Here is a 24791-nt window from a genome sequence, read left to right on the forward strand (position 1 = left end):
ATTAATTGACTTTGGCGTTACTCCATCTCTCTGATATATACTTTTCCTTTGATTGTAAACGAACTCTTAGGATTGAAGAGAGTTACTGTTAGAACTCTAGAACTTGCCTTTTGAATTGAGGCGGTCTTGCTAGTGACTTGCCTCATTCAAAAATGGAATCTGAATTATTAAGTTGGCTACCGAACCCTGGTGGTAAAAACAATACTAATGAACACATTACTGGAAAGGAACGTTTGATGAAATTCTGTTGACTTATTTGAATAAAGATACTTAATCCATTATAAGTTCAAAACTGCAACAGTAAACGTTAAATAACTGTAAAGATTTCCCTAAACACAAGCAACAAAATGAAGGACAACTCTAATTATAGCAAATGAATGCGAAACCAGGGATAGGGGACGTGCTCGTGCTACAGGGAATACAATCACATGCAATTATATAGACATCTATTTATGGTATATATATATATATATGTGTATACATATGTATATTTTTGTAATAATATAGCAAATCGTTTTGTGTGCATAAAGTAGAACGACAACATGCGACCGACGATGTGCTAAATGTAATCACAGTAGCAGGATACGGACGGGCAGGACCTAGTATAAACAAGTGTCACTACGCCAAATTGTCTGTCTATGGGTGTATGAGTATTTGTAGGCACAACTAAAAAAAGTATGCGAAAAACGACAGTGGGTCAAAACGCCCACCCATTTTTTTGTCGTTTTTGTTTCGAATATCCTTTTGTGCAGACATGTATAACGGTGAAGAGCACACAGTAGCAGTATAGAGAAATACTCTGACATGAGTAAGAGCGTGAATAGAGCGCAACATGATACATGCGAGAGTGCAAGTGAGAGCGTGCAAAGCCCTTTTGACTGCAATGACCTAGTTACGTTCAAAATTGTTAATGGCAGTTACGTGTATTGCGAAAAGTATATCAACATATAAATATGTAATATTATATGTTTATTTGTAGATATATAATGTATGTTTAATTTATATATTATATTTATATAATATGTGTATGTGTAGCTGAAGATACTTGGTACGTTCTCAAAATAAATAAAATGTCGGAAAAGTCGATGAGTGAGGCGGGCATTCTTAAAAGGATATATGCACATAGTAACATATATATGTTTGCCACTGTTTATTTAGTTAATTAGACAGTAAATATGATTAGCATAAAATCCAACATAGAATTGCAAGACCCGCCCTGGCGAGATTAAAGTATGTAAATTAAAGAGGAATGCAAACGTTTTGAGTAAAAAAAACTTTAATTAATTATTATATTAAATATTTAAGAAATTTATTTTATTATTTTATTTAAAAAAAAGTTTTAGTTTTCAGTTTTTATACTCTCGCATCAAAAGTTGCTAAGAGAGTATTATAGTTTGGTTCACATAACGGTTGTTTGTAAGTCATAAAACTAAACGATTTAGATATAGATATATATATATCAAAATGACCAGGACGACGAGGCGAGTCAAAATCCGTCCGTCCGTCTGTGCAAGCTGTAACTTGAGTAAAAATTAAGATAGCTTGATGAAACTTGGCACACTTGTTTCTTGGAAGGCTGCTTTCGAAAATGGACCACTGCCACGCCCACAAAATGGCGAAAACCGAAAACACATAAAGCCATAAATAAAGCTATGGAAATAAAATTTGGTATGAAGGATCGCACTGTGAAGGGGCATATTTATGTCATTTTTTTTGGGGAAATTGGTTTTTTATACAAACTCGCAAACCAATAAAGCTATATAAACCAAACTTTATACAGTCGTTTCGTTTAGCCACTTCTTAATACAGTCCAAAAATGAATGAAATCGAATAATAACCACGCTCACCACCCATACAAAGGTTAGCTTGAAAATTATTGAAAGTGATTCACTAACGAAACACGTCAGAAACACTAAATTTTACAGAATAAATACCAGAAAGAAGCTGCACTCAGATTTTTTTACAGAATGGAAAATGGGCGTGGCATCGCTTACACACTTATGGGACCATATCTCAGGAACTACTCGACAAATTTCAATGAAACTCGGTATATAATATTTTCTTGACACCCTGACAACACGGATGGCGGAAATGGGCGAAATCGGTTCACAAGCACGCCAACTTCCCATATAACTCAATTCTGAATTCCATCTGATTCGTTCACTTTATAATATATACATAAAGAACCGATGAAGATAGCGGAATAAAACTTTACACAAATCTGTGGCTTCACTTATGGAAAATTTTTCGAAATCGGACTATAACTTTTCAAGGCCTCGGATATCTACATGAAGAACTCAGTGCCTAAGGGTAATTTTTCACCGAAAATATCGGCAAATCTTTCAGATATTTTAATTTAATTCAGAGGAAATCTTTTTCTTCTAATAGTGTGTCTCTGTATCAGAAATGGTTAAAATCAGGTCACAACTCCCACTAGCTCAAATATACCTAATTATAGAATTTTCAAAAATACGGTGGGATTTATTTCGCATATATCGGTTAATATGTGAGATATCTTAGCAAAATTAAGTGAGCATATAGTCTTGTGTATAGTGTAGCTTGGTGGGGAAAATTAGTGAAATCGGATTAGGAATTACATCAGCCCTCATATACTATATATGAAGATTTTCGTAATTCTATTGGACTTTAAGTCGAATATATGGGTCAAATTGTGTGTTATCTTAATAAAATTACATCAATAAATTGCGAGAGTATAAAATGTTCGGTCGCACCCGAACTTAGCCTTTCCTTACTTGTTTTTTATTTACTTGAAATTCAATTTAAATTTATTTTATAATTTTATTTGAAATCAATTTTTTTTATATTATTTCTATGTTTTTACATCATTCTTTAATTTTAAATATTATCTTTATAAATATATATCCATATTTATATTTAATTTGAACACTTTTTAAAGATATTCATTACAATCAATTATCATGAAACACCATCAATCACTGTGTAAACGAAAACATTTAAGAACCGCTGACATAATCAAATGTTTGTTTATATGCTAATGACATTGGGGGTTTATTTTTAAACATACATATGTATATATATATATTAAAAATGAAAACATAATTATCTAATACATTTTGCCAACAGCTGGGCGTTTAGTTCTTTGCATTAGTGTGTATTTTGTTATGCTTGACACTTGTTGTTGTTGCTATTGCTAATATTATTTATAAATAAATGCTTCCTCTGTTAACTTATTATAAGTTGGACATTGTAGCTTTGTCGCTGTACACAAATTTTAGCAAAATTTCCGTGAAAAACTCAAACGGAACTACATACGAGTATGTATGTATATATGTATGGAAAACAAATTCGTGCCGCAACAACAAAAATATTGGCAAATACGCGACATAGTACATATACATACTCTATAAGTAGGAGGTCTCCTTTAAACGCTATGATGCGATATGAATACACAACTAATGCAATAATAATAGCAACAAGACATACAGACAAATCCACAGATGTATGAGATGAACGTGCTTATACATACATACAGACCAGGGGAGAAACAAAGCATCCATATTGTATTGATACACAAAAATAGATTTTGACTAATAAATATCTACATATATGTATCTATATTTATGGCTAATGCTCGCCTATAATAGGTACTCGCGCGCATCACAGAACACTTGTGAGGAGATTGAAATTGAATGGGCAGGAATCTAGCAGCACGACTATTAGAATGAAATAAGAAAATAAAATTGGAAAATTCATATAAATGATTTCATATGCCTGTATGTATGTATTATATGTTTAAATGCATGAAAATGTGTAATTATTCGTATGACTAAATGAGAGATGCGCCCACACTCACACACACAGTTACAAAAGTAATTTTTATAATTGAGTGTGTGTGGCTAGGTGTGTGATGATGTGTGAAATTGGGCGCGGTAAGTCAAAGGGAGGAAAGCAGCACATATGCTCAGGGGCTTAAAAGAGTGACATAATAAAAAAAACAACTGAATATAATCATTTAAATACAAACAAACATACAAACAATTGTTTTCATCTGTATACATGTACAAATATGTATGTATGTATGTGTTACAGCCAGCGACAGTGGTCAGTTGCCATCACTGTCGGTTGACTGGCACTTGAAATGGCTACCGACAGTAACAAATGACCGCAGTGTTGCTGCTGGGATGCCCAGCGAAACGTTGGCAATTATCAAATGTGTCTACGCCTGAGAATATACATATGTATGTATGTAAGAGTATGTACGTATGCAACAAAAAGCAAACTCACACAATTGTTTGCTTAAGTGCGGTTTTGTATGTTTTGGGCAGATTACATTTGTATTGTTTGCGGCATGCCGCATAGGTGGCTCCACCAACTACCCAGCGCAATACTTTCCAGTTGCTTAAGGCTGAACGTGTGCGGCAACTTGCCACCAACTGAATACTGAATACAACCAAATATGTACATATGTATGCTTTGAAGCTTACATTTACGAAATATACAGTACTGTGCAAAATTAATGCACTATGTTGTACGATAATTTAAAAGAATTACAAATTGTTTTTTATATATGAAAATTAAATTTTTCATTTATTCAATGAATAATAAGAATTCTATGATGGTTAAAAACAAAAAAAAAAAACACTTAGAAGGTTGCCATATGTTTGTGATTTTAAGTTAAAACAAGAAAAAACGTTAACTTCGGCTGTACCGAAGCTAATATACCCATCACGGGTGCATTTCTTTTAGTAACTATGTGTTTAAGCAAATCTAAAGACGTAAGAAAAAGTAAGTAAAAAAAAGAAAACATTTTACTAATTCCTTTCAGCCGGGTTGTTTTCTAGAAACATTAAGGTTATATAGTTAACCGATCTAAACAATTTCTTCGAAGATTATATTATTACCTTAAGCAATAATCCATGTCAAATTTCGTGAAGATACCACATCAAATGCGGAAGTTTTCCATACAAGCCCTTGATTCCGATCGTTCGGTTTGTATGGCAGCTATATGCAATAGTGAACCGATCTGAACAATTTTTTCGGAGATTAAATTATTTCTATGAACAATAACTCACAAAAAAATTTCGTGAAGATATGTAGTAAAATGCGGAAGTTTACCATACAAGCCCTTGATTCCGAACATTCAGTTTGTATGGCAGCTATATGCTATAGTGAACCGATCTGAACAATTTTTTCGGAGATTAAATTATTTCTATGAGCAATAACTCACAAAAAAATTTCGTGAAGATATGTAGTAAAATGCGGAAGTTTACCATACAAGCCCTTGATTCCGATCATTCAGTTTGTATGGCAGCTATATGATATATTGGTCCGATATCGGCAATTCCGACAAATGAGCAGCTTCTTGAAGAGAAAATAACATCTGCAAAATTTCAATACGATATCTTAAAAACTGAAGGACTAGTTCGTATATATACAGACAGACAGACGGATATGGCTTAATCGACTCAGTTCAACATACTCATCATTTATGTATATATATACTTTATAGGGCTTCCTTCTGGGTGTTACAAACTTCGTGACAAACAAGGAAACATTAGAAATTACGGAAATTCATGAAAGCGTAAAGCTACAAACATTTTTTCGGAATGTTGCCACCTGTTTTAATTTTAATTTTTAATTATTATATATTAAATAGCAGATGAAATAGATTCAGGAGATAAGATTGATAAATACAAAATGCAATTTGTGTTTAACTCTAGAGTGCTATAACTTTACAGCAAACATTTATAATATACAACATATATATTTTACAACAAATACAATAAAAATATCAACTCAGCTGTTTACTACTTTTATCTAATAATTTTGCCTGCATATCAATACAATCATATATTATTTTTTCGATTAATTAATAATGCTCATATTTTCCGCGCCACTGTACGCATGTAAACAAAACTAGCGCATATCAGTGAGATGTGTTACAATTGATTGCTGCCCTGGAGTCAAACACTGCATACTGATGACCGCTCATCAGATTGCAGTATTTGTTTATTATTACACCATGTACTATGCAGATGTGGATATATGTATGTATGTCTGTATGTAGACACATATGTTTATATTAAGAGAGTTTTTTTGTTTACGAAATGCGTGCAGTCAATTGTTTAAAGGAAAATAATTACAGGCACGCGGCAAAGTTTTTGATTTTATGCCTTCGAATATTACCACCAATGACCGACATTTGGCTTTACGAATTGCGGTTAAATGGCAGCCGGAACTCAAGCATACAAATCAATAAATATAGTCTAGTCTGGCATTTTAAAAGTTTTCGTATACAGTAAAGAGTATTATGTCGACATAAGTGGTATGCTGAGCAGATTTACAATGGAATTATTATGAAATTTTCATGCGATTAACAGCGGGATTTGTGCGTGTCTGTAAGTTTAGAAATATTATTCATTATTTGTGCTAAAAAAATATATTAGCTATGCTAACAAATATTTACTCGCAACTGTATGTAAACTATGTACATATGTACATTCGAGTATGTCCAAATTTCAAGGACCTATAAATTTATTGATGAATTTCCAACGGGGTTCGTCAAAGGCGCAAAACGAATTCGTCGTAAGCTTAGGTTATTCACGCTGAAGGCAATATGCATACAAATATGTATAACAATAACAACAAACATGTTGTCCATAACTTCTTAGTAGACCCTTCTACTAACGATCCTGGTATCAGAACGTACAGCATCGATTTGAAATAAAATATTTGATTTTATGGAAGTGTCATCCTATTGTTCTCGAGAAGGCTACAGCAAGCATGAGTAGCTAAGTAGATAAAATATATGTGGAAAGTCTTGTTGTACAGTACTTGTCCAAAAAATTATTTGGTCTACAACTTTGATTCCGCCGTTGGTTTTTTGTAAATTTAAGTTTTTTTTTGTATAAAAACGGTTACAAATTTCGATGAGCCTCAGTCGCACTTTTCTTGGAATTAAAAAAGAAAAGCAAAATTTGCCGCAAATGTCGAGAATTCGGCACAAAAAGTGATTTTTCAGTTGAGAATAAGTTTGGGATGCAAACAGATCTCTACCAATATTTTGTTGGGTTAATGTTGACACAAATGTTCAAGATAAGGACATCTATTGGAAAACGGCGGAAGAAAAGTTGTACGAACGAGAGCAAATATTTAAGGCTTATTAACATTTCATTCGATTGTGGCACTCCATTCGCATTTATTTCAAAAACTTAAGCAAACATAGTAGGCTATAAACTATATAATTTTAATTCTAAAATATGCCAAATATTTATGTTTTTCATAATGATTAAATTTAGAACTTTGCACATTTTTTTCGTTCGTATTTTATTGGAGAAGTACTGAGCCTTAAAGAAGCAACTTAACCAGAAGGTTAAGGATATTATGTGATAATATTTGATTGATAATGTTGTGAGAATTATTATTTAGTTTTAACGAGTCTAAATGCTTCTTTATTTAATGTTTTTCCAAAAGTAAAAAGCAATCGCCAACTATTAAATACCATTCTGAAACAATTTTGCACATATGTACATTATATTTGCCATAAACAGCTTGGTGAAAAGCTTGTATAAATAGTACTAGTTTCCATCAAAAAGTCGGTCTTGCAACGTACACATCCTTTTAATACTCTCGCAACAAAGTTGCTAAGAGAGTATTATAGTTTTGTTCATATAACGGTTTTTTGTAACACCCAAAACCAAACGAGTTGGATATAGGGTTATATGTATATACCAAAGTGATCAGGTTGAAGAGTGGAGATCAAATCCGGATGTCTGTCTGTGCGTCCGTCCGTCCGTCTGCGCAAGCTGTAACTTGAGTAAAAATAAAGATATCTTCATGAAACTTGGTACCATAGGAAGGTTGCTTTCGAATATGGACAAAATCGGACAACTGCCACGAACACAAAATGGCGAAAACCGAAAACACATAAAGTGCCATAACTAAGCCATAAAGCTATGGAAATAATTTGGTGCAAAGGATGACACTATGAAGGGGCATATTTGGATGTAATTTTTTTGGAGAAGTGGGCGTGGCCCCGCCACCTACTAAGTTTTTTGTACATATCTGGTAAACTACTTAAACTATATCAATCAAACTTTCTAGGTTCGTTTCTTTTAGGTACTACCTTATGCCTAAGCCAGACATATGGTTTCCGTACTACGTTGTGTACAACAATAAAAGCTTAAGAAACCATTTACCAACATAGTGACACACATATAGTATTGTACTATGTTTACATACATCAGCTGATACAAACAAATTCAAGTAAAATATAATTATGAATAACAGGCAGGAGAATTATTCCTGACTTAGTTATAACTTCAAGCAATCTTAAAATATTATTGTCCAATATAATTATTACATGTTACATATTACATTACTTCTATTACATATTTTTCACATCATTTTTTTCAAATTTTGTTTTTTGATTTCAATTTATTTTGAATTTAATTTATTTTCTGTATGTCAAAGCTTTCGGTGTGTTCAATGCAATCCATTGTAGTACATTTCACAACACCACAAAATTTCAATGGCTTCTAGAACTCTATTGTAGTACGGAACACCATTTGCTTTCAAACAAAATTCGGAAAATCGGTGATACACATATGGTTTCTGAAGCATACTGCAATATGTACTACATGTCTGTCTCAGGTGTTATACAGTCCAAAATTGGAGGAAATCGGATGATAACCACGCCCACCTCCCATACAAAGGTCATGTTGAAAACTACTAAAAATGCTTTAATTCAGTAAGGGAAAACACCAGAAACCTTAAATTTCATAAAAAGAAGGTACAGAAGGGCTTCACACAAATTGGTATACAAAATTTTAAGTGGGTGTGGCTCCGACCACTTATGGGTCAAAAACCATACCTACTCGACCGATATCAATGAAACTTGGTTTGTAATATTTCCCTTGCATCCCAATTATATGTTGTGAAAATAGGCCAGATCGATTCACAACCACGCCTACTTCCTATATACCAGAACTTTGAAGTCGAATTTTTTTATTTTAATTTCCTGTCCTATTTATAGCACTTCTAATTGTATGGTGGTTTCCGTATAAAATACATTGTCTTTATTTTGGTTGTATGCGCTCGTGGTGCTACCGATAGCTAAACAAATGAGAGAGTAGAGTAGAAATATGTAGCGAATACATACCTACCATAAACTTTTAGAAAACAAAGAGTTTCGCACTAAACATATTGTCATTTTGCAGTGCCTTTTAGGAAACCAATATCAGACAAAAATAAAAAAATGCAGCGTTTGAGCGTTAACTTCTCAAAATTTGTTGCTCAACAGATAAGAAATCTGTTTATAGGCAATAAAACGCAACAAAATATTGAGAAGAAGCATAAGAAAGAAAATACAATACTCTTCATACATAAGTATGTACATGCATATATATATGTATGTATATCTGTACACAGACGCATATACCACGATGCCATTCTTTGCGGCTGGTGTGGCAAACAACCGCAACGTCAACGACAATCACAACTCCGGTTGCAGTGCGGGGGAGCAAACGCGCACTTGTAGTACTATCAAGAAACAAGTATCTTTCAGTTTGTCCACAATTGGAAAACACAACAACAACAACAATTGTGAGTACATGCTGCATACATATAAAATGGCAATGTATATACGCAAGCCGCAATGCAACGGAAGCAATGACACTTTGTGCAGGCTCTCACACTGTAAGCCGCCGCTGCATATGTAAATATGTAGACTAACGTATATATGTATGTGTGTATGTAGATCTGCACGTGTGTACACTTATGCGTGCTGCATGCAGTGATTGCAATGCAGACTCAATTTAGGACGAACCAAAGCATACGGTGCCTTTAATACCTGAAGGCTGATGGAAATGCCACAGCAAAAATGAAATTACGAGTAATATGATTGCAAAGGAGGGCAATTGTGTTAACTGCTAAATAGTTACGCATGCTAATTTGAAAGCAAAAGGAAAAAGCTGGCGAATTGGTGATAAAAATATGAAAGAATGTCTTTTCGTAATACAAAAAAGGTGTATATAACCATATAATGGTGCCTGTCACCAAAAATTTCGGCAAACTTGCAAAAGAAATGACGCCCTGAATGAAAAGGCACAAAATTCGAAATATTTATGTATTAACAGTTTGACATAAGCGAAAGGGGACAATGGCATTTATGAGGATTAGCGGCAGATAGTAGAATTTATGAATGCTTTTACATATATACAAACATGCATACAAATATGTGCATATGCTATATTCAGGTTCTGTAAGGGCTCTTTCACACGGGCAATTTTTGTCGCGGCAATTCTTAGTTTTATAGGAGAGGGGCGACGAAGAGAGTAGAATTTCTGTCTCTCTCGCTTCCCTTGGTCGCCCCCTCTCCTATGACCGTTTTCACACGGGCAATTTTTGTCGCGGCAATTCTTAGTTTTATAGGAGAGGGGGCGACGAAGAGAAGAGAATTTCTCTCTCTCTAGCTTCCCTTGGTCGCCCCCTCTCCTATAAAACTAAGAATTGCCGCGACAAAAATTGCCCGTGTGAAAACGGTCTATAAAACTAAGAATTGCCGCGACAAAAATTGCCCGTGTGAAAACGGTCTAATACTCTCTTCGCTGACTAGGATCTCTGTAAAACGATTTTCGAATCATTCGAAGAGCATTACGCGAATCCTATAGATACACACACACATACATTTGTACAACGCACACATAACTACATATTTTCGCTCATTTAATAGGATGTTTGTAAGTCAACTGCACAACCCATTGTCGAACTATATATAATACCACCCACCCAGGTGCTACTGTCTCCATAGATTTATCTCCACGTAGTACATACCCAAAATAAGATGTTTATCAGCACCATCAAGTATTTTACACACGAACAACAGCCGTTCAATCCCATCTTTGCGCTTCTGTATTATACTTTTACTCTGCTGATTCCTTAGACCTTTTTCACTGGTAGGTATCTTTCACTTTGACAAGCACTGAGTTAACACACTTCTCCACTGCACACTGCCTCAGTAGGCAATATTTTGCATATTTTTTGGTTATGTATCGCACTGATTTTCTAAATTTTCATCAACTAATCACTTGAAACTTTAAGAAAAATCTACACTTTTTCTTCTGCACTAAAATCTTTGGTACTTGAAACACTTTCCTTTGCTGCTGCCGTAACGTTTTTAATCGGTTGTGCTACGTCCGCTTCTCTATCCGCTTCTGTTTCTGTTTTTGTACGAAGCTCACTCATTCACTGGTACTTTGCTCATTTATTTCTGAATGGCGTTTTTTGAGTGCATATAGAGAACGGAAGCTATGACAGAGAACACAAAACAATTTGTGTTCTCTGCTATGAGTGCGACAAGAGTTACCAATTTGTAGGCTATTTGTATATATATTTTTTAATTTGATATAGTTTTAAATGATTAGGAGTGAAATTTCTTTGATACTAATGTTTAAAGTTTATAGAAAAGAGTAATTTACATTGTTTCCTTCTTTATTTTATGTCATCTAATTTAATTTGTTAAATAAAGTATTAATGCTTGTCAGCTCTCATGTATGTACATGTTACGTGTTGTCAGACATGTAATGTTGTCCCCTGCAGAGTATTGATTTTGCAATCTGATTAAATTATTAAAATTCCATTTCAAATTAAGCCAATCAGTATTCCTCTGTAGTCAGTTTTTTTCCTTTAATGAGTTTAAAACAACGATAAATTATTGGAAATTATCGATATTATTGCTAATCGTATGACAGTGAACACTGCCAATTGACATTTCAAAGTTGTGCCAGAGACACGAAAAATTCCAATTTGCAAATTGCGATCAACAGTGCTATTTTTCTATTATATGTTCGTAAATTTGTCTATTTGTCGTTAACTTGTGAAAAAGTTGAATATATTGTTCGTATTACAGTGTTTATTTACAATTTCATATAGTTGAGAAATACAACAGGTATTCACCTCAAGTAAATCAAAGTGCAAATCAGTTTAACCCCAACGCCAATTAAATAAGCACGCGAATTCCGATGGCAAAGAGCTGTTGTTAAAATTGCAACTAAAGGAGGCTGCTTGACTCCCTTACGCCACTCTCTACCTACGGAATTTGTGGTCCAGCTTTGTTGGTGTGAAGCGCTAAGTTATATTAGCGATAACTGTAATATCGGAAAAAACGTGAGGGCTTAATGCGAAAGTGCTTGTAACAATTTGTATAAACAAAATATATATGTAATTTAGTAGCAAGCAGTGGTGGACTAGCGTGGGTGTTATGTTGAGCGACGGTTGATTTAAATATAAAAGTATTACAAAATGGATGTTGCTGTAGTTATTGATACACAAATAACCGAATATCTGGAGGATAGAAAATGCGCGCTGGAAGAAATGAAGCAAGCCATCCAGACAGTGGGCGCAAACTTTCAACGAGTGCCGGTAGTGTTAACACACATTTTACAATGCTAAATAAACCATTATTTATGCAAATTTTTTACTATAGTTTGATAAACTGGATTTCGGCGAAACGAATATGCTAGAAACTTTCTACAATGCAGATGTGGCCATCATTGATTTGAGTATATTGGTGCAACAGCGTTCACTTTCCTATCATCTGGGCGTACGTGAAAGCTTCGGTATGAAAGGGAATATAATCGTCTACAATGACATGCAATCCAAGCAGACATTGTGCCTTAAGGTGAGAAACTTTATATTATCGAGCTAAAAACATTATAATTTTGAGAAATATTAACTTTTTTAAATTGTTAGCGAGACAATTATGTTTTTTACTAAAAAGATCGTCGTGATAAGATAAATATTTTTTGCTTACTTCAACGCGTCACTTAATCTACATTTTGGAAATTTAACTTCAATAACCTAATCGTGTCTACTGAAATTAACAAAAATATTATGCCTTCAATAAAAAACAGTATGACATTCATATAAATACGCATATATTACATTATGGTTTATTTAAAATGTTTATATTTACTTTAAGTAATTAGAAATATTAGTTAACCTTTTAATTATTTTCATTTAAACTATTTTCATATTGGTTAAATCTAATTTGTGAGGCACCGCATCTGTTGCCAACAATATTGATATAAATATAGAATCGCAGCTATTTTCACAACATGTATACATATAATGCACTTCCGTTTTATAGCTACAATGAAAATCGTTCAAATTCCAGCTTTTGATTAGTATGCAATACTATTTGCACCCCACTCTTAACTAACATAACAAAACGCCTACATATTCGGCTTAACCAAGAGTGTCAGAATTTAATGTGTTATCGTATAGGTGCATATTAAAAAATTGCACTTGAAAAAACAACAATTTCCTTACAGAAGTTTTTTATGTTATTGTTGCATCTAATTATAAGCCCACACCAATAAAAAAATCAAATCAAATGAACTATTATAGCTGCTACGTGCCTTTGTTTTTGTTATCTCTGCTCGTATTTCGATTTTGTTGTTGTTCACGTAATTCGGGCTCTTGCGACGTCTGCGGTATTTTATACATTTTGTTTTGTGTTTTTTTGCTTTGTTGACTGCACACGTGTGTGCGTATGTGTACAACAGTTTGTTTTGCTTGCATTTTTGTTTTGTTACTTCCTCCGCGTTTGTTTACATTATCAACGTATACGAGTATGTGGTTACTGCTTTTTCAGTATATTTATTTATTTGTTTTTTCATTTTTAATTAAATTTTACCGGTTGCTGGATATATAGCCCGGCTTATTATTCGGAGGTTATTAAATTGTTAAATTTTGGTGTACTAAATTACCACGAACTGGTTGTGGTACGTTGGCTTTTATGCTAATTCGATAACTTAAAGGAACTTCCGCTATTTATTTTGTTATGTTGTTGTTGTTGTTGTTGTTGTTGTAGCGGCATAAAACATTCCCCAAATTATTTTGAGGAATGCAGCCGATTTGACAGTCCTTGGCCGGATAAAAATCCGGGTCCGTCCCGGTTACGTAGAACCGACTGTCGTGGGAACGACTATTTTGTTATCGATTACAGTGATATATGAAAACTCAGAGCAGAAGCTGTAGAATTATTTAATACAATATTGTTTTACTTTACTTTTTATGATTTCTTCAACTATTATTAAACTGTTATTTGTGTTTCTTTCAGCTTTCATGTGCCAATTATCAATTTCTATCGTACAAACGAAACGAAGAGACTTCTACCTGTTATTTAACAAACTTCAATAAGGAACTGCCAGTGGATACTAAAATGCCAACACTACTGTCGCGTTTAAAACGTCTTTTACAGGATGTAGAAATTCAATCCAAGTATTTTATTATAGCATTACAAATGAGAAGATTATTTTAATAAAATTACTCTTTTTTAGAGCTCATATGCGTGAAAAGTTTCTATCCGATCTGCGTTCAGCGCGTGAAGCTTACGGCGCAAACGCACCGAAATTGCAAAAAATTCTCCATGACATGCGCAAGCGTTTGGATGATGTGCATGTGCTATCCGGTGAAGTGGTGCACAGTTTTATGTGTTCACTACGCGATGTACAAGATTACGATGCAATGGTGCGTTTGGTGAGCGATTTACGCAACATACCAAACACACGGAAATATGTTGAGACTGGAAATATGAGTTTTCTGTATGCCTTCGCTTTGAATCGTCGCAACCGTAAGGGAGATCGTGAGAAAGCGCTAGCATCATCGTTGAAAGCATTGGAGAGGAAAGAGAACGAGTTCCCCGATATGTTGTGTCTATGCGGAAGAATTTATAAAGATATATTTGTGGAATCCGATTATGAAGATAAAGATAGTTTGAAGAATGCCATAAAATGGTATCGGCAAAGTTTCGATGTGCAACCGAATGAATATGCAGGCATAAACTTAGCCACATTGCTAGTAATAGATGGTAAAGAATTTAGCAATACGGAGGAATTGCAAAATATTGGCATAACATTGAATAATCTGATTGGTAAGAAAGGCAGCTTATCGTCACTGACAGAATATTGGGATGTGGCGACCTTTTTTGAGATTTCCGTGCTCGCCGAAGATTATGCAAAAGCGATACAGGCGGCTGAGTGCATGTTCAAATTGAAACCGCCGAATTGGTATCTCAAGTCGACAATTGGAAATATTTTGTTGATACATCGCTTCCGCAAGAGACCTGAGGATCACATTTACTCAATAGAAGAGCAAATATTTCAATTTTGGATGGACTTTTTTATGGTGGCCACCAATACAGAGGAGATCACCAGTGTGCGCATGCCCATACTCGTAAGTTTAATTTTCATAAAATGTTTGCTGCTGAAAATATATTCGAAGTTATGTTTTGTTTGTCTAGATTTTGGAACCACAAAAAATCTACATGCCGAGTTATGTTAACATTAATATGGACGCAGATGAGAAATCAATACAAATCATTAATATATGTTTGGCGCACTCGAAGAACACTTGTAAAAAGGTGCATGACTTCGTCTTCACGGCCTCACAAATTAAGTCTGTGAGCTTGTATAAACGTGACGATCGTTGTGCATACCTTTATGTGCATCATAACTCAGATGATTTCCAAATATATTTTCCATCTACGGAATGTCGTCAAAAATTTTATGAACTTATTCTGGAAATGGCATCAGATCAAGAGGTCTTTGTTAATCTAGATGTCGATGAAGTGCGACAAATAGAGGTAAACACTTTATTTATTTTTGTTGTATTTTATTTGAAATTTATTATTTTATTTATTAGTTTGAATATGATTATGATGACCAAAATCGAAAAATAATACTAGGAAAAGGCACGTATGGCACCGTCTATGCAGCACGTGATAAACACACCCAAGTACGTATTGCTATAAAGGAAGTGCCAGAACGCAACTCACAGGATGTGCAACCGCTGCACGAAGAGATCAAACTGCATTCACAACTGCGTCACCGTAACATCGTACAGGTGATTAATTGCTATATATTTTATTGTTATACATTAATATATAAAAATTATATTTTTATATTTTTCAGTACTTGGGCTCGATCTCAGAAGATGGCTTCTTTAAGATTTTCATGGAACAAGTGCCCGGAGGCTCACTCTCCGATTTGCTGGAAAAGAAATGGGGTCCGCTTAAGGACAACGAGTCCACCATGGCTTTCTACTCGAAACAAATACTCGAAGGTCTCAAGTATCTGCACGAACAGAAAATTGTGCATCGCGATATCAAAGGTGACAACGTGTTGGTGAACACCTACAGCGGTGTGGTGAAAATATCCGATTTTGGCACATCAAAGCGTTTAGCCGGCATTAATCCCATGACAGAGACATTTACCGGCACACTGCAGTACATGGCGCCGGAGGTGATCGATCAAGGTTTTCGTGGTTATGGACCTGCCGCTGATATATGGTCATTCGGTTGTACGAATGTAGAGATGGCAACGGGCAAACCGCCGTTCATTGAGTTGGGTTGTGCGCAGGCGGCCATGTTTAAGGTTGGCTACTATAAGAAGCATCCAAATATACCGGAGGAGCTATCGCCTATGGCGCGAAATTTCATTTTACGCTGTTTTGCGATTAGCGTAACGGATCGTCCAACGTCGGCGCAACTATTGGAAGATCCCTTCCTGAATGAGTATGTAGTGTGCGCCTTGTATTTGTTTTATTTTTAATTTTTCTTACATTTCATTTCTTTTTGTGTAGTAAACATCGTAAATTGCGCTTGAATGCACCATCTTCTTCGGAATTCGGACGCAGTATCTCCGTGCCCGCCGATCGTTTAGTAAATAAGTCTACCTTGCCTGCCCTTATGAGTTCAATCAGCGCCAACACCTGTAATACTCCCACCACGCCTGAATTAGAGTTAGTTTTCCGCTTATTATTATTATTTTTTTTTTTTTTGTTTTTATAACAATAAGTAATAAAATGTATATTTATTTATAAACACTTAGAATAACACACGCGTCTTCCGTCGACATCGATGAGTTGCCCAGCACGCAGTTCTCACTCGAACGTCGCAACTCATCAGGTTTTCTGCTTTCTCCCGAAATTGAGGCTTCCACACCATCGCTACGCACAAACGCCAGCGAAACCAGTGAAACGGACGGTTTCTATCGCCTGAAAAAGGATTCACAGCGTCGCACTACATTATCGAAGGTGCTGCGCATGGATGAGGATAAAATCTGCAATTTATGGATGGATCGTATACAAACGGATCATACAATTAGCGTGTTAATAACAAAAACCGAATTACAAACGCTCATACGTGGACTCCGCGAGTATATTGTTAATGAGAAGGAGAAGAATTTAGAGGCTACCATAACGGGACTGAAACACTCACTAAACGACGATGTGGCCGTAGATCACCTGCATCTGGCACTATATGCCTTCCAAGATGCCGTAGTCACAGTATTGCGCTCGCATTTCATTAAACCACATTGGATGTTTGCGTTGGATAACTTAGTGAAAAGCGCCGTGCAGGCGGCTGTCACGATTTTATCGCCAGGTTTGTAGCGGATGATACAGAAATAATTTTTATATTTTTATTATTTTTTAAATTTATTTTTATTTGATTTTTTTTTATTTATTAATTTTTGTTTTATTTTTTTTAATTTTTTAATTCAATTTAATTTTTTTTTTTATTTTTTTAATTTAATTTAATTTTTTTTTTATTTTTTTTAATCTTTTAATTTAATTTAATTTTATTTTTTAATTTTTTTTAATTTAATTTAATTTTTTTTTTATTTTATATCTTTTAATTTTTTTTTATATATTTTAATTTTTTTTATATATTTTAATTTTTTTTTATATATTTTAATTTTGTTTTATAAATTTTAATTTTTTTTTTAGAGCTTGGTGCCAATTTAGCCGGCAAGGAGCTATCCTGCAATGACGACGAGAGCGTTCATAATCCACAACACACCTCAACGGATAGTCAGGAGAAGATAACCGGCGAACAGACCATAGTCACACTAGCCGAGGAGGATGAGGGCGGTTTCACACCGAGCGAATGTGCACGCATCTTGCGCGATATGCGCGATAACGACCAACAATTTCAGCGTCAGCATTTGGAACAACAGAAGCAGCTATTAAAAGCGCATCGCAACCTAAGCAAAGAGTTAGCGCACATCTTTGCTGGCGCGCGCAAGGCGAGGTGAGTTTTTAATGCCAAGCTTGTGGTGAATATTTATATATACATTTTCTTTTTTCATTTGATTAACATTAATAGACGTCCCTTTGCCAACCTGCATCGTCGACCACAGCGCGCCACTGCAGCCAAGCAGCAAAATTTCAGTCGCTCATTGAATAAACGTACTTATGATATTAGCGAAATCGATGAGCAACTGGCGCAATGGCTCACCACTCACGGTATCGACGAATTCTCACAGACCATAATACTGAACGAAGGTTTCACTTATGAAGATTTTGTGTTCAATACAGAGAAATTAGATCTGATGCGTTTGGAATTGAGGTTGGTGTCAACAAAAATTCAAACATTATTTCTACTAAGCAAGCCACATTCCTTGATTTCAGATTGGGCGTAGAAGTGCGTCTATGGAAATTAATCAACCAAACACGCATGGGTATGGATGTGATTGATGCTGAGAGCACTAGTAGTCAACAGATCAATGCACAAAGTACCGATAATGCTGGTGCCTTAAAGCGTAGTAAAACTACGGTACCGAATTATAGAAGCAGTCGTGACCGAAGTCAGAGTAGTCGCAAGCGCATTTTAAATGCAAATGCGGCAAATAATAACATCAGCGATAATGATCATGCCAACGCCAATACGAGGCAAACTGAGAGCGAATACGATTCATGTAGTGAATAAACTACGAATCGTGCGCCCAATACGCACACATACTTATACAGCATATTCGAGTATGTTTGTTTGTACATACATACTATGTGACATTGGTTTCATGCAATTGTGGGCGCTAAGCGCTACTAAATTCTAACATTTGTTGTTGTTCATAATTTCGTTCCGTTTAAAGTTTTAGCACATACCTGCATAGATACATACACAAAAACAAAGAAAACAAAACTACTAACCTCTGCTGAATCACATAAAATATTACAATCAAAAGCAAAAAACAAAAAAAAAAATAAAAATATATATTTTCTAATCTGTTATACAAGTTAAAAAATTAATTAAGCAGAAAGTTATAAATAATAAAATGAAAGCAGCATAATTGTGTTAAAAACTACTGAATAACTACAAGTGAAGGTTTTAATGAACAGAAGCTTTGCGGGTGAGTTATTTTTTTTTTTTGTTATTTTTTTCTAATTAAATTTAAAAACCTTTCATTATAAATATATATCGGGTTTTTTAATAGGACGCTATAAAAGTAGAGCGATAGGGACAGCTCTTTTGTAGTGTTTGCCATTTCATCATGGAAAGATATACGATCCAACAACGAGTCGAAATCATTAAAATTTATTACTGAATTTCGGAGTCAGTGGCCTCAAATTTAAGAGCGCTACGTCCAATTCAATGGTCGTCATAATCGTCCAGTCAGATCAACAACTGAGCGTCTAGTGGAAAAATTTGAAACCATAGGCACAGTACAAAAAGTTTCCGTGCCAGTGAGACAAAGTAGAGCCCACAGTGTCGGGAATATTGCTGTCGCTAGTGCATCAATTGAGAAAGACCCAAATCAGTCTCACACAAGACGTTCTGAAGTGTTGGGCATCTCTGTGACGTCGTTGTGGCGAATTTTGCGAAAAGATCTTGGCCTACGTTCTTACAAGATCAAATTGACGCAAGAACTGAAGTCGCTTGATCATCAGAACCATCGTATGTTCGTGAATTAGGCTGAGCAACTACTTGAAAATGATCCGGATTTTCATGGAAAAATCATCTTCAGCGATTAGGCTTCAGGGGATTAGGCTGATTGGCTTCGTCAATAAACAAAATATGCGTTATTGGTCAGGCAGCAATTCACACGTACTCCATGATTTTCCATTACATACCGAAAAAATTACGGTTTGGTGTGGTTTATGCGCCAGCGGCGTAATTGGGCCGTAATTCTTCTGCGATGAGCAAGACCGGCACGTTACTGGGAATGGGATTCGCTACCGCTCAATGATAATCGAATACTTTCGGTCCAAATTGGATGATTTGGACTTGGACAATATGTGGTACCTACAGGACGGCGCCACAAACCACTCAGCGAATGTCACAATCGATTTATTGAAAACTAAGTTTGGTGAATGTGTTATCTCACGAAAGGCTCCAGTCAATTGGTCGCCCCGGTCGTGTGATTTGACGCAGTTAGACTATTTTCTGTGTGGCTACGGCAAGTCTATGGCCTATGCCAACAAGCCAGAACTTGGACGAATATCGAACGTTAAATGTCAGCAGTCGAAAATTGGGTTAAGCGTCTAGAGCGTCTGCAAGCGTGCCCGTGGTTGCCAAAAGAAATCGAGTTCCATACATCGAATGTACTTTCACAGGAATAAAGAATTGATACGCGATTTTGTAGTGCTCTTATTGAAAACCCCATTCTAATATTGTATAATTAAACACGTCCGATGATAGGGTGAGGGATAGTCTGAAGGATTGTTTCTTCTTGACTGGCGTAGAAACCGCTTTCGCGGTTATAGTCGAGTCCACAACAGCACGCCATGCATCTCCTCTCCTCTCTCCTTTTGGCAGTTTGGCGCCAATTGGTAATACCAAGTGAAGACAGGTCCTTCTCCACCTGGTCCTTCCATCGGAGTGGAGGTCTCCCTCTTCCTCGGCTTCCACCAGCGGGTACTGCATCGAAAACTTTCAAAACAGGGGCACTTTTTCTCATCGGATGTTGACACCGTCCACGCTTCTGCGTTTAGTTTTTGTTCGTCGAGAGAGGACTTTACTGAAGGATTGTTTAGTTAGTAAATTAGTCAATCTTTCTTCTAACTTTACAAAAATTTCCCTTCTCAAAATTTATAGTGCAATAGAGTGGCTCAAATTAATTTGCCAGTTTTATTTAAATAAAAAAAAATTTATTACAATTTGAGGTCTAAAATACTTCTCAAAAACCAGTTGACTTTTCATCATATTCAGCAACTTTTGTTTTTCCATTTTTAATTTTACTCAATTCTATATCTCAATTAAAAAATACTTCAACAATTGTTAACCTTAAATACATGATATTTACGACAGACATAAATATCTTCCAATTAGAAGTCAGTTATAGTAGAAATTAATGGATTGGAAACTCTCGATAGTATTTCGAGATGACATGGCATTTTTTCACTTCTCTCTCTCTCTCTCCCTCGACACTGTAGACACTTTATTAAAATTTTAAAAATATTATACTATACCCATTATATTGTTAAACTCTATTTGAATAATTTTTTTTTTATTAAATGAAAAGCCAGTTTTTTTTTAACTTTTTGCAAGTTCGTTTGCTCTTTTATTTTTTTGTTTAATTTTTTTAAGTCTTTGATGACGTTGCACTTTATGTTTAATATATTTATCTATGTCAATAATTATATTCATAAACATTATCATTCTTATAAATTCACTCTCTCTTTTAAAACAATTGAATCTCTTCGTTATGTTGCTGCTAGTTGTTTCCATAAATGTTGTCATTGTCGTTGTTGTTTTGTTGTTATTTTTTCTCGTATTTGTTGCTGTCATTACATCGCTAACTGCGGGCACATGTCGTCGGCGAACTTATGCCTTGGACTCCGATTCGTTTGTAGTGGCCTGTGACTGAGCGTCGCTGGACTTGCCATCATCGACCTTGCCGAATACACAGCATGGGCATTTCTCTTTCAGTGCCAAACGGTATTTGGGATGGCTGTTGTAGTGTAAAGTAGTAAGAGAGAGAGAAAGAGGAAGATAGATAGTTGAAATAGAGGTTAGGTTTTAATATCCCCGCGCACTCACCTGATACCGTAGACAATGGGATTGTAGCAAGCGGCCGATTTGGCGAAGCAAGCACCCCAGATGGTATTCAGTGGTGTCAATCCCTCGAACTTGAATAGACCCATGCAGTTGATCACCAAGTATGGTGTCCACGCCATGAACCACAATGAGATAGTGACCAACGCCACCTTAGCCAATTTGCCCTCAGCACTCTTCTCGGCATCCTCAGAGGAGCGCAGGGATTTGACATTCATTTTCTTGGCCTGTTCGCGCATGGCCTTCTCGTGAGCTGATACAGCCTAGTTGAGGAAAAAAAGTGGTGAATTTGTTTATAGATTACAATTTACCGTTAAATGCGTTCACTTACAGCAATAATGAACCAGTAGGAGTAGCAAATCAAGAACAGCGGAATGTAGTACACAAAGATAGAGTAGAAGATCAAGTAGGATCGTGGATTCCAATCGCGCTCCAAATAATCAATACCGCATGAGGTCAAATTGCCCTCAGGCACATACCTTTGATATATTAGATTAGTTTTTGCATCGTTGGCCAACCCATTTAATACTCTCGACTCACCTGCTCCAGCCGAAGACCGGCGCCAAAGTCCAAATGCTGCTCATTGCCCAGATGAAGGCGATTTTCATCAGCGCCAACTTAATAGTCATTGGTCGTCCCGCTACACCCTTGACAATGACTTGATAACGATCCAAAGAGATCATACACATCGACCAAATCGAACTGCAACCAAAGGCTGAGCCCAAACCGCCATACAGATCGCACATGGCCGGTCCCAAGACCCAGGTTTCGAAATACAAATTGATACCCATCATTGGCGTATTTGTGATCATGATACCGAAATCAGATAGCGCTAAGTTGATGACCAGCAGGTTAGCGGGTGTACGTAATGATTTCGTCGTTGAGAATATATAAATCACCACGCCATTTCCACACCATGAAATCGTAGCGATCATGATCATGTACGCCGTGAGAATTTTCGCCCAGATAGGATCCATAGCTGGGAATTGATTCCAGTACGGGTGGATTAAGTGCGCCATATCGGGCGTGACCTGTATGGGAGATAGGGTGCAAGTGAGTTATTTTTGTATACCTTTTTGAAAGGAATATTTTAGATATGTTTGTCTACTTACCTTGTCTGTGACTGACCCATTGGACAGTGCGGCAAAGTGAGGTCCCAAGGATTGTAAACTAATATTTAAGAAATAGAAAGTGAGATCATCAATAAATCAATAAAAATAGCTCAATAGTTCATAATATAGGCTTCTGTATTCAAATAGTGTTTCAATTTTTTGAGTTTTATCTTTATCTATATTTCACTCACTAGTCTTTAAAACCACTCTAAGAACTTCTTTAAAATAACATTCTTATTCACAGTACCGGAATAAGATATAAGATGAACTGAACCGTAGCCAAGGAAAGGTTCTACAGATAAACTAATGCTTTATAGGTCTTCGAACCAACACAGTGACAATTGTTTGGTGATTTCAACCACTCTTTATGATCCTTCAAAAATTGTTCCACAATGAAGATCCAATGATAGTTTCGAACAATAACACTCAATCACTTAAAAAAAACCGTTTTTGTATTTTTTTTTATCACCATAACATACCTATCCATTCTTAAGTTGTTGTTGTTAGGTGGGTATTGGTCTTCAAGCCTTTAGATGCGTTCGTGCCGAAAGACAGTTTTTAATTTGATTTACGTTCAAAAAAGATGCAAATTAAAGCATAAATCTCATTTCTTTCAAAGTAAAATATTTTTTTTGTATTTTTTGGGACGATTCCCGGAGTGGACTGTTCGCGGCGATCTCTCGTTAGAACCTGCGAGCCAGCTATGCGCAGTTTTTGTATTTATAGGTTCGTCAGTTCTTCAGTTTCACATAGAGACCCAAGCCAGGCTAATGAGTACACTAAATTAAATTATGAACTAAGCCATGTGTTTGCTATGGTATGTGTGTGCGCCAAAGTTAAAAATATTTGAAAATAACGTAAAACGTTTTAAACCGACGGTGATGATAATGACGATGGAGATAATGATTAAGAACATCAATGTATACACGATAATGACGATAATAATGATTATCATTAGTTTACACTTTTTATAATAATTGTAGGCACATACGAGGGTGGTTTGATAGGTTAGAACGTTTTTGAATTGAATTTGAAAAATAGAACACTTCTTCAGAATTCACAATAAACACGTATTAATTTGGGATTCAATGCGATCGGAAGATAGTGAGCAATGTTAGATGAATAATTTTGGTTAGTCTAACAAAGAGGCGTGTTTAGTCGAATCTGAATGAGTATTCATATCTTCAATTCGCGAGGGTTACTCTTGTCTCTCGACAACAATTCGGGATTTTCAATTACTCTTTGCCGTTGTCAATCTTGTTTAGAAGTCCTCTCTTAATCTTCTCAGTATTCGGCTCTGCCCCAAGTAACTGTAAGCAGGATTGACTTCGCAACAGATATTGCTTGCAGATAAGGTCCTTATGCTCTTTGACAGGGAGCATCTAGTTCTCATCAATCAACGGCTCCCCGTTCCTATACGATTCATGGCGTTCTAGCAGTTCCTATTAATCTTCCGCGAACGTATTTATTCGTCGGATGAAAGTTTTGCATTTAAAGTGGAAAGTCAAAAAAGCACGGACTTAACTAATTGTCCTAGTAGGCGTAGAGGCGTTTTTTGTAAAACTTATATCTATCTCTTCTAAGCTCATTATATTTACACTTTCACGACTTTTCCGTCCATAATTTGTACATACGAACACACATGAGTACAGGCATAAAAGCATAATGCTACAAATTTGTATACACTTTTAGTAAATATGAACGTGTAGACATGTTAAACACATACTTTGACCACCTTGGCGATTATTTTGGGTTATTGTTTGTATACCAGCTTTTAACGGTAATTTCACCGCTCGTTGCCAATGTCAATACAACCTTTCAACGGCTTCGCAAAAGTGTTTCAATGTTTTGCCAACACG

General features: G+C 35.7%; 3 protein-coding genes across 5 annotated transcripts in view; 1 reads left to right on the forward strand and 2 right to left on the reverse strand.

Annotated features, from left to right (window-relative positions):
* LOC105210162 (CD81 protein) overlaps nt 1-11365 on the reverse strand; it is a 29169-nt gene extending 17804 nt beyond the window's left edge. The window contains exon 1 of the mRNA XM_054228366.1: nt 10816-11365. Within this exon, the coding sequence (XP_054084341.1) occupies nt 10816-10881 (66 nt within the window). The 5' untranslated portion in view covers nt 10882-11365. The remainder of the gene's footprint in view (nt 1-10815) is intronic.
* A 379-nt stretch (nt 11366-11744) lies between these two features.
* LOC105210160 (mitogen-activated protein kinase kinase kinase 15) lies at nt 11745-21650 on the forward strand. 3 transcript variants are annotated; one of them, XM_011180957.3, is made up of 13 exons: nt 11745-12147; nt 12211-12402; nt 12467-12661; nt 14105-14265; nt 14325-15219; nt 15287-15628; nt 15688-15888; nt 15957-16558; nt 16627-16785; nt 16875-17428; nt 17773-18076; nt 18152-18394; nt 18457-21650. In XM_011180957.3, the coding sequence occupies exons 2-13, from the start codon at nt 12283-12285 to the stop codon at nt 18752-18754; spliced, it is 4074 nt and encodes a 1357-aa protein (XP_011179259.2). In that variant the 5' UTR covers nt 11745-12147; nt 12211-12282; the 3' UTR covers nt 18755-21650. The 3 variants fall into 3 exon arrangements, with proteins under 3 accessions (XP_011179259.2, XP_028894783.2, XP_028894784.2); XM_029038950.2 differs by having other exon boundaries at nt 12214-12402; XM_029038951.2 differs by having other exon boundaries at nt 11745-11942.
* On the reverse strand, nt 21463-23639 carry LOC105210163 (opsin Rh1). Its single transcript, XM_011180961.3, has 6 exons — nt 23412-23639; nt 22933-22990; nt 22361-22851; nt 22152-22299; nt 21806-22083; nt 21463-21716 (listed from the first exon to the last, which is right to left on the reverse strand). Exons 1-6 carry the CDS (start codon nt 23417-23419, stop codon nt 21590-21592), a joined length of 1110 nt encoding a protein of 369 aa, XP_011179263.1. The 5' UTR covers nt 23420-23639; the 3' UTR covers nt 21463-21589.
* Between the last annotated feature and the right edge of the window lie 1152 nt (nt 23640-24791).

Source organism: Zeugodacus cucurbitae, chromosome 2, assembly GCF_028554725.1.
Source record: "Zeugodacus cucurbitae isolate PBARC_wt_2022May chromosome 2, idZeuCucr1.2, whole genome shotgun sequence".
Classification (NCBI taxonomy): domain Eukaryota; kingdom Metazoa; phylum Arthropoda; class Insecta; order Diptera; family Tephritidae; genus Zeugodacus; species Zeugodacus cucurbitae.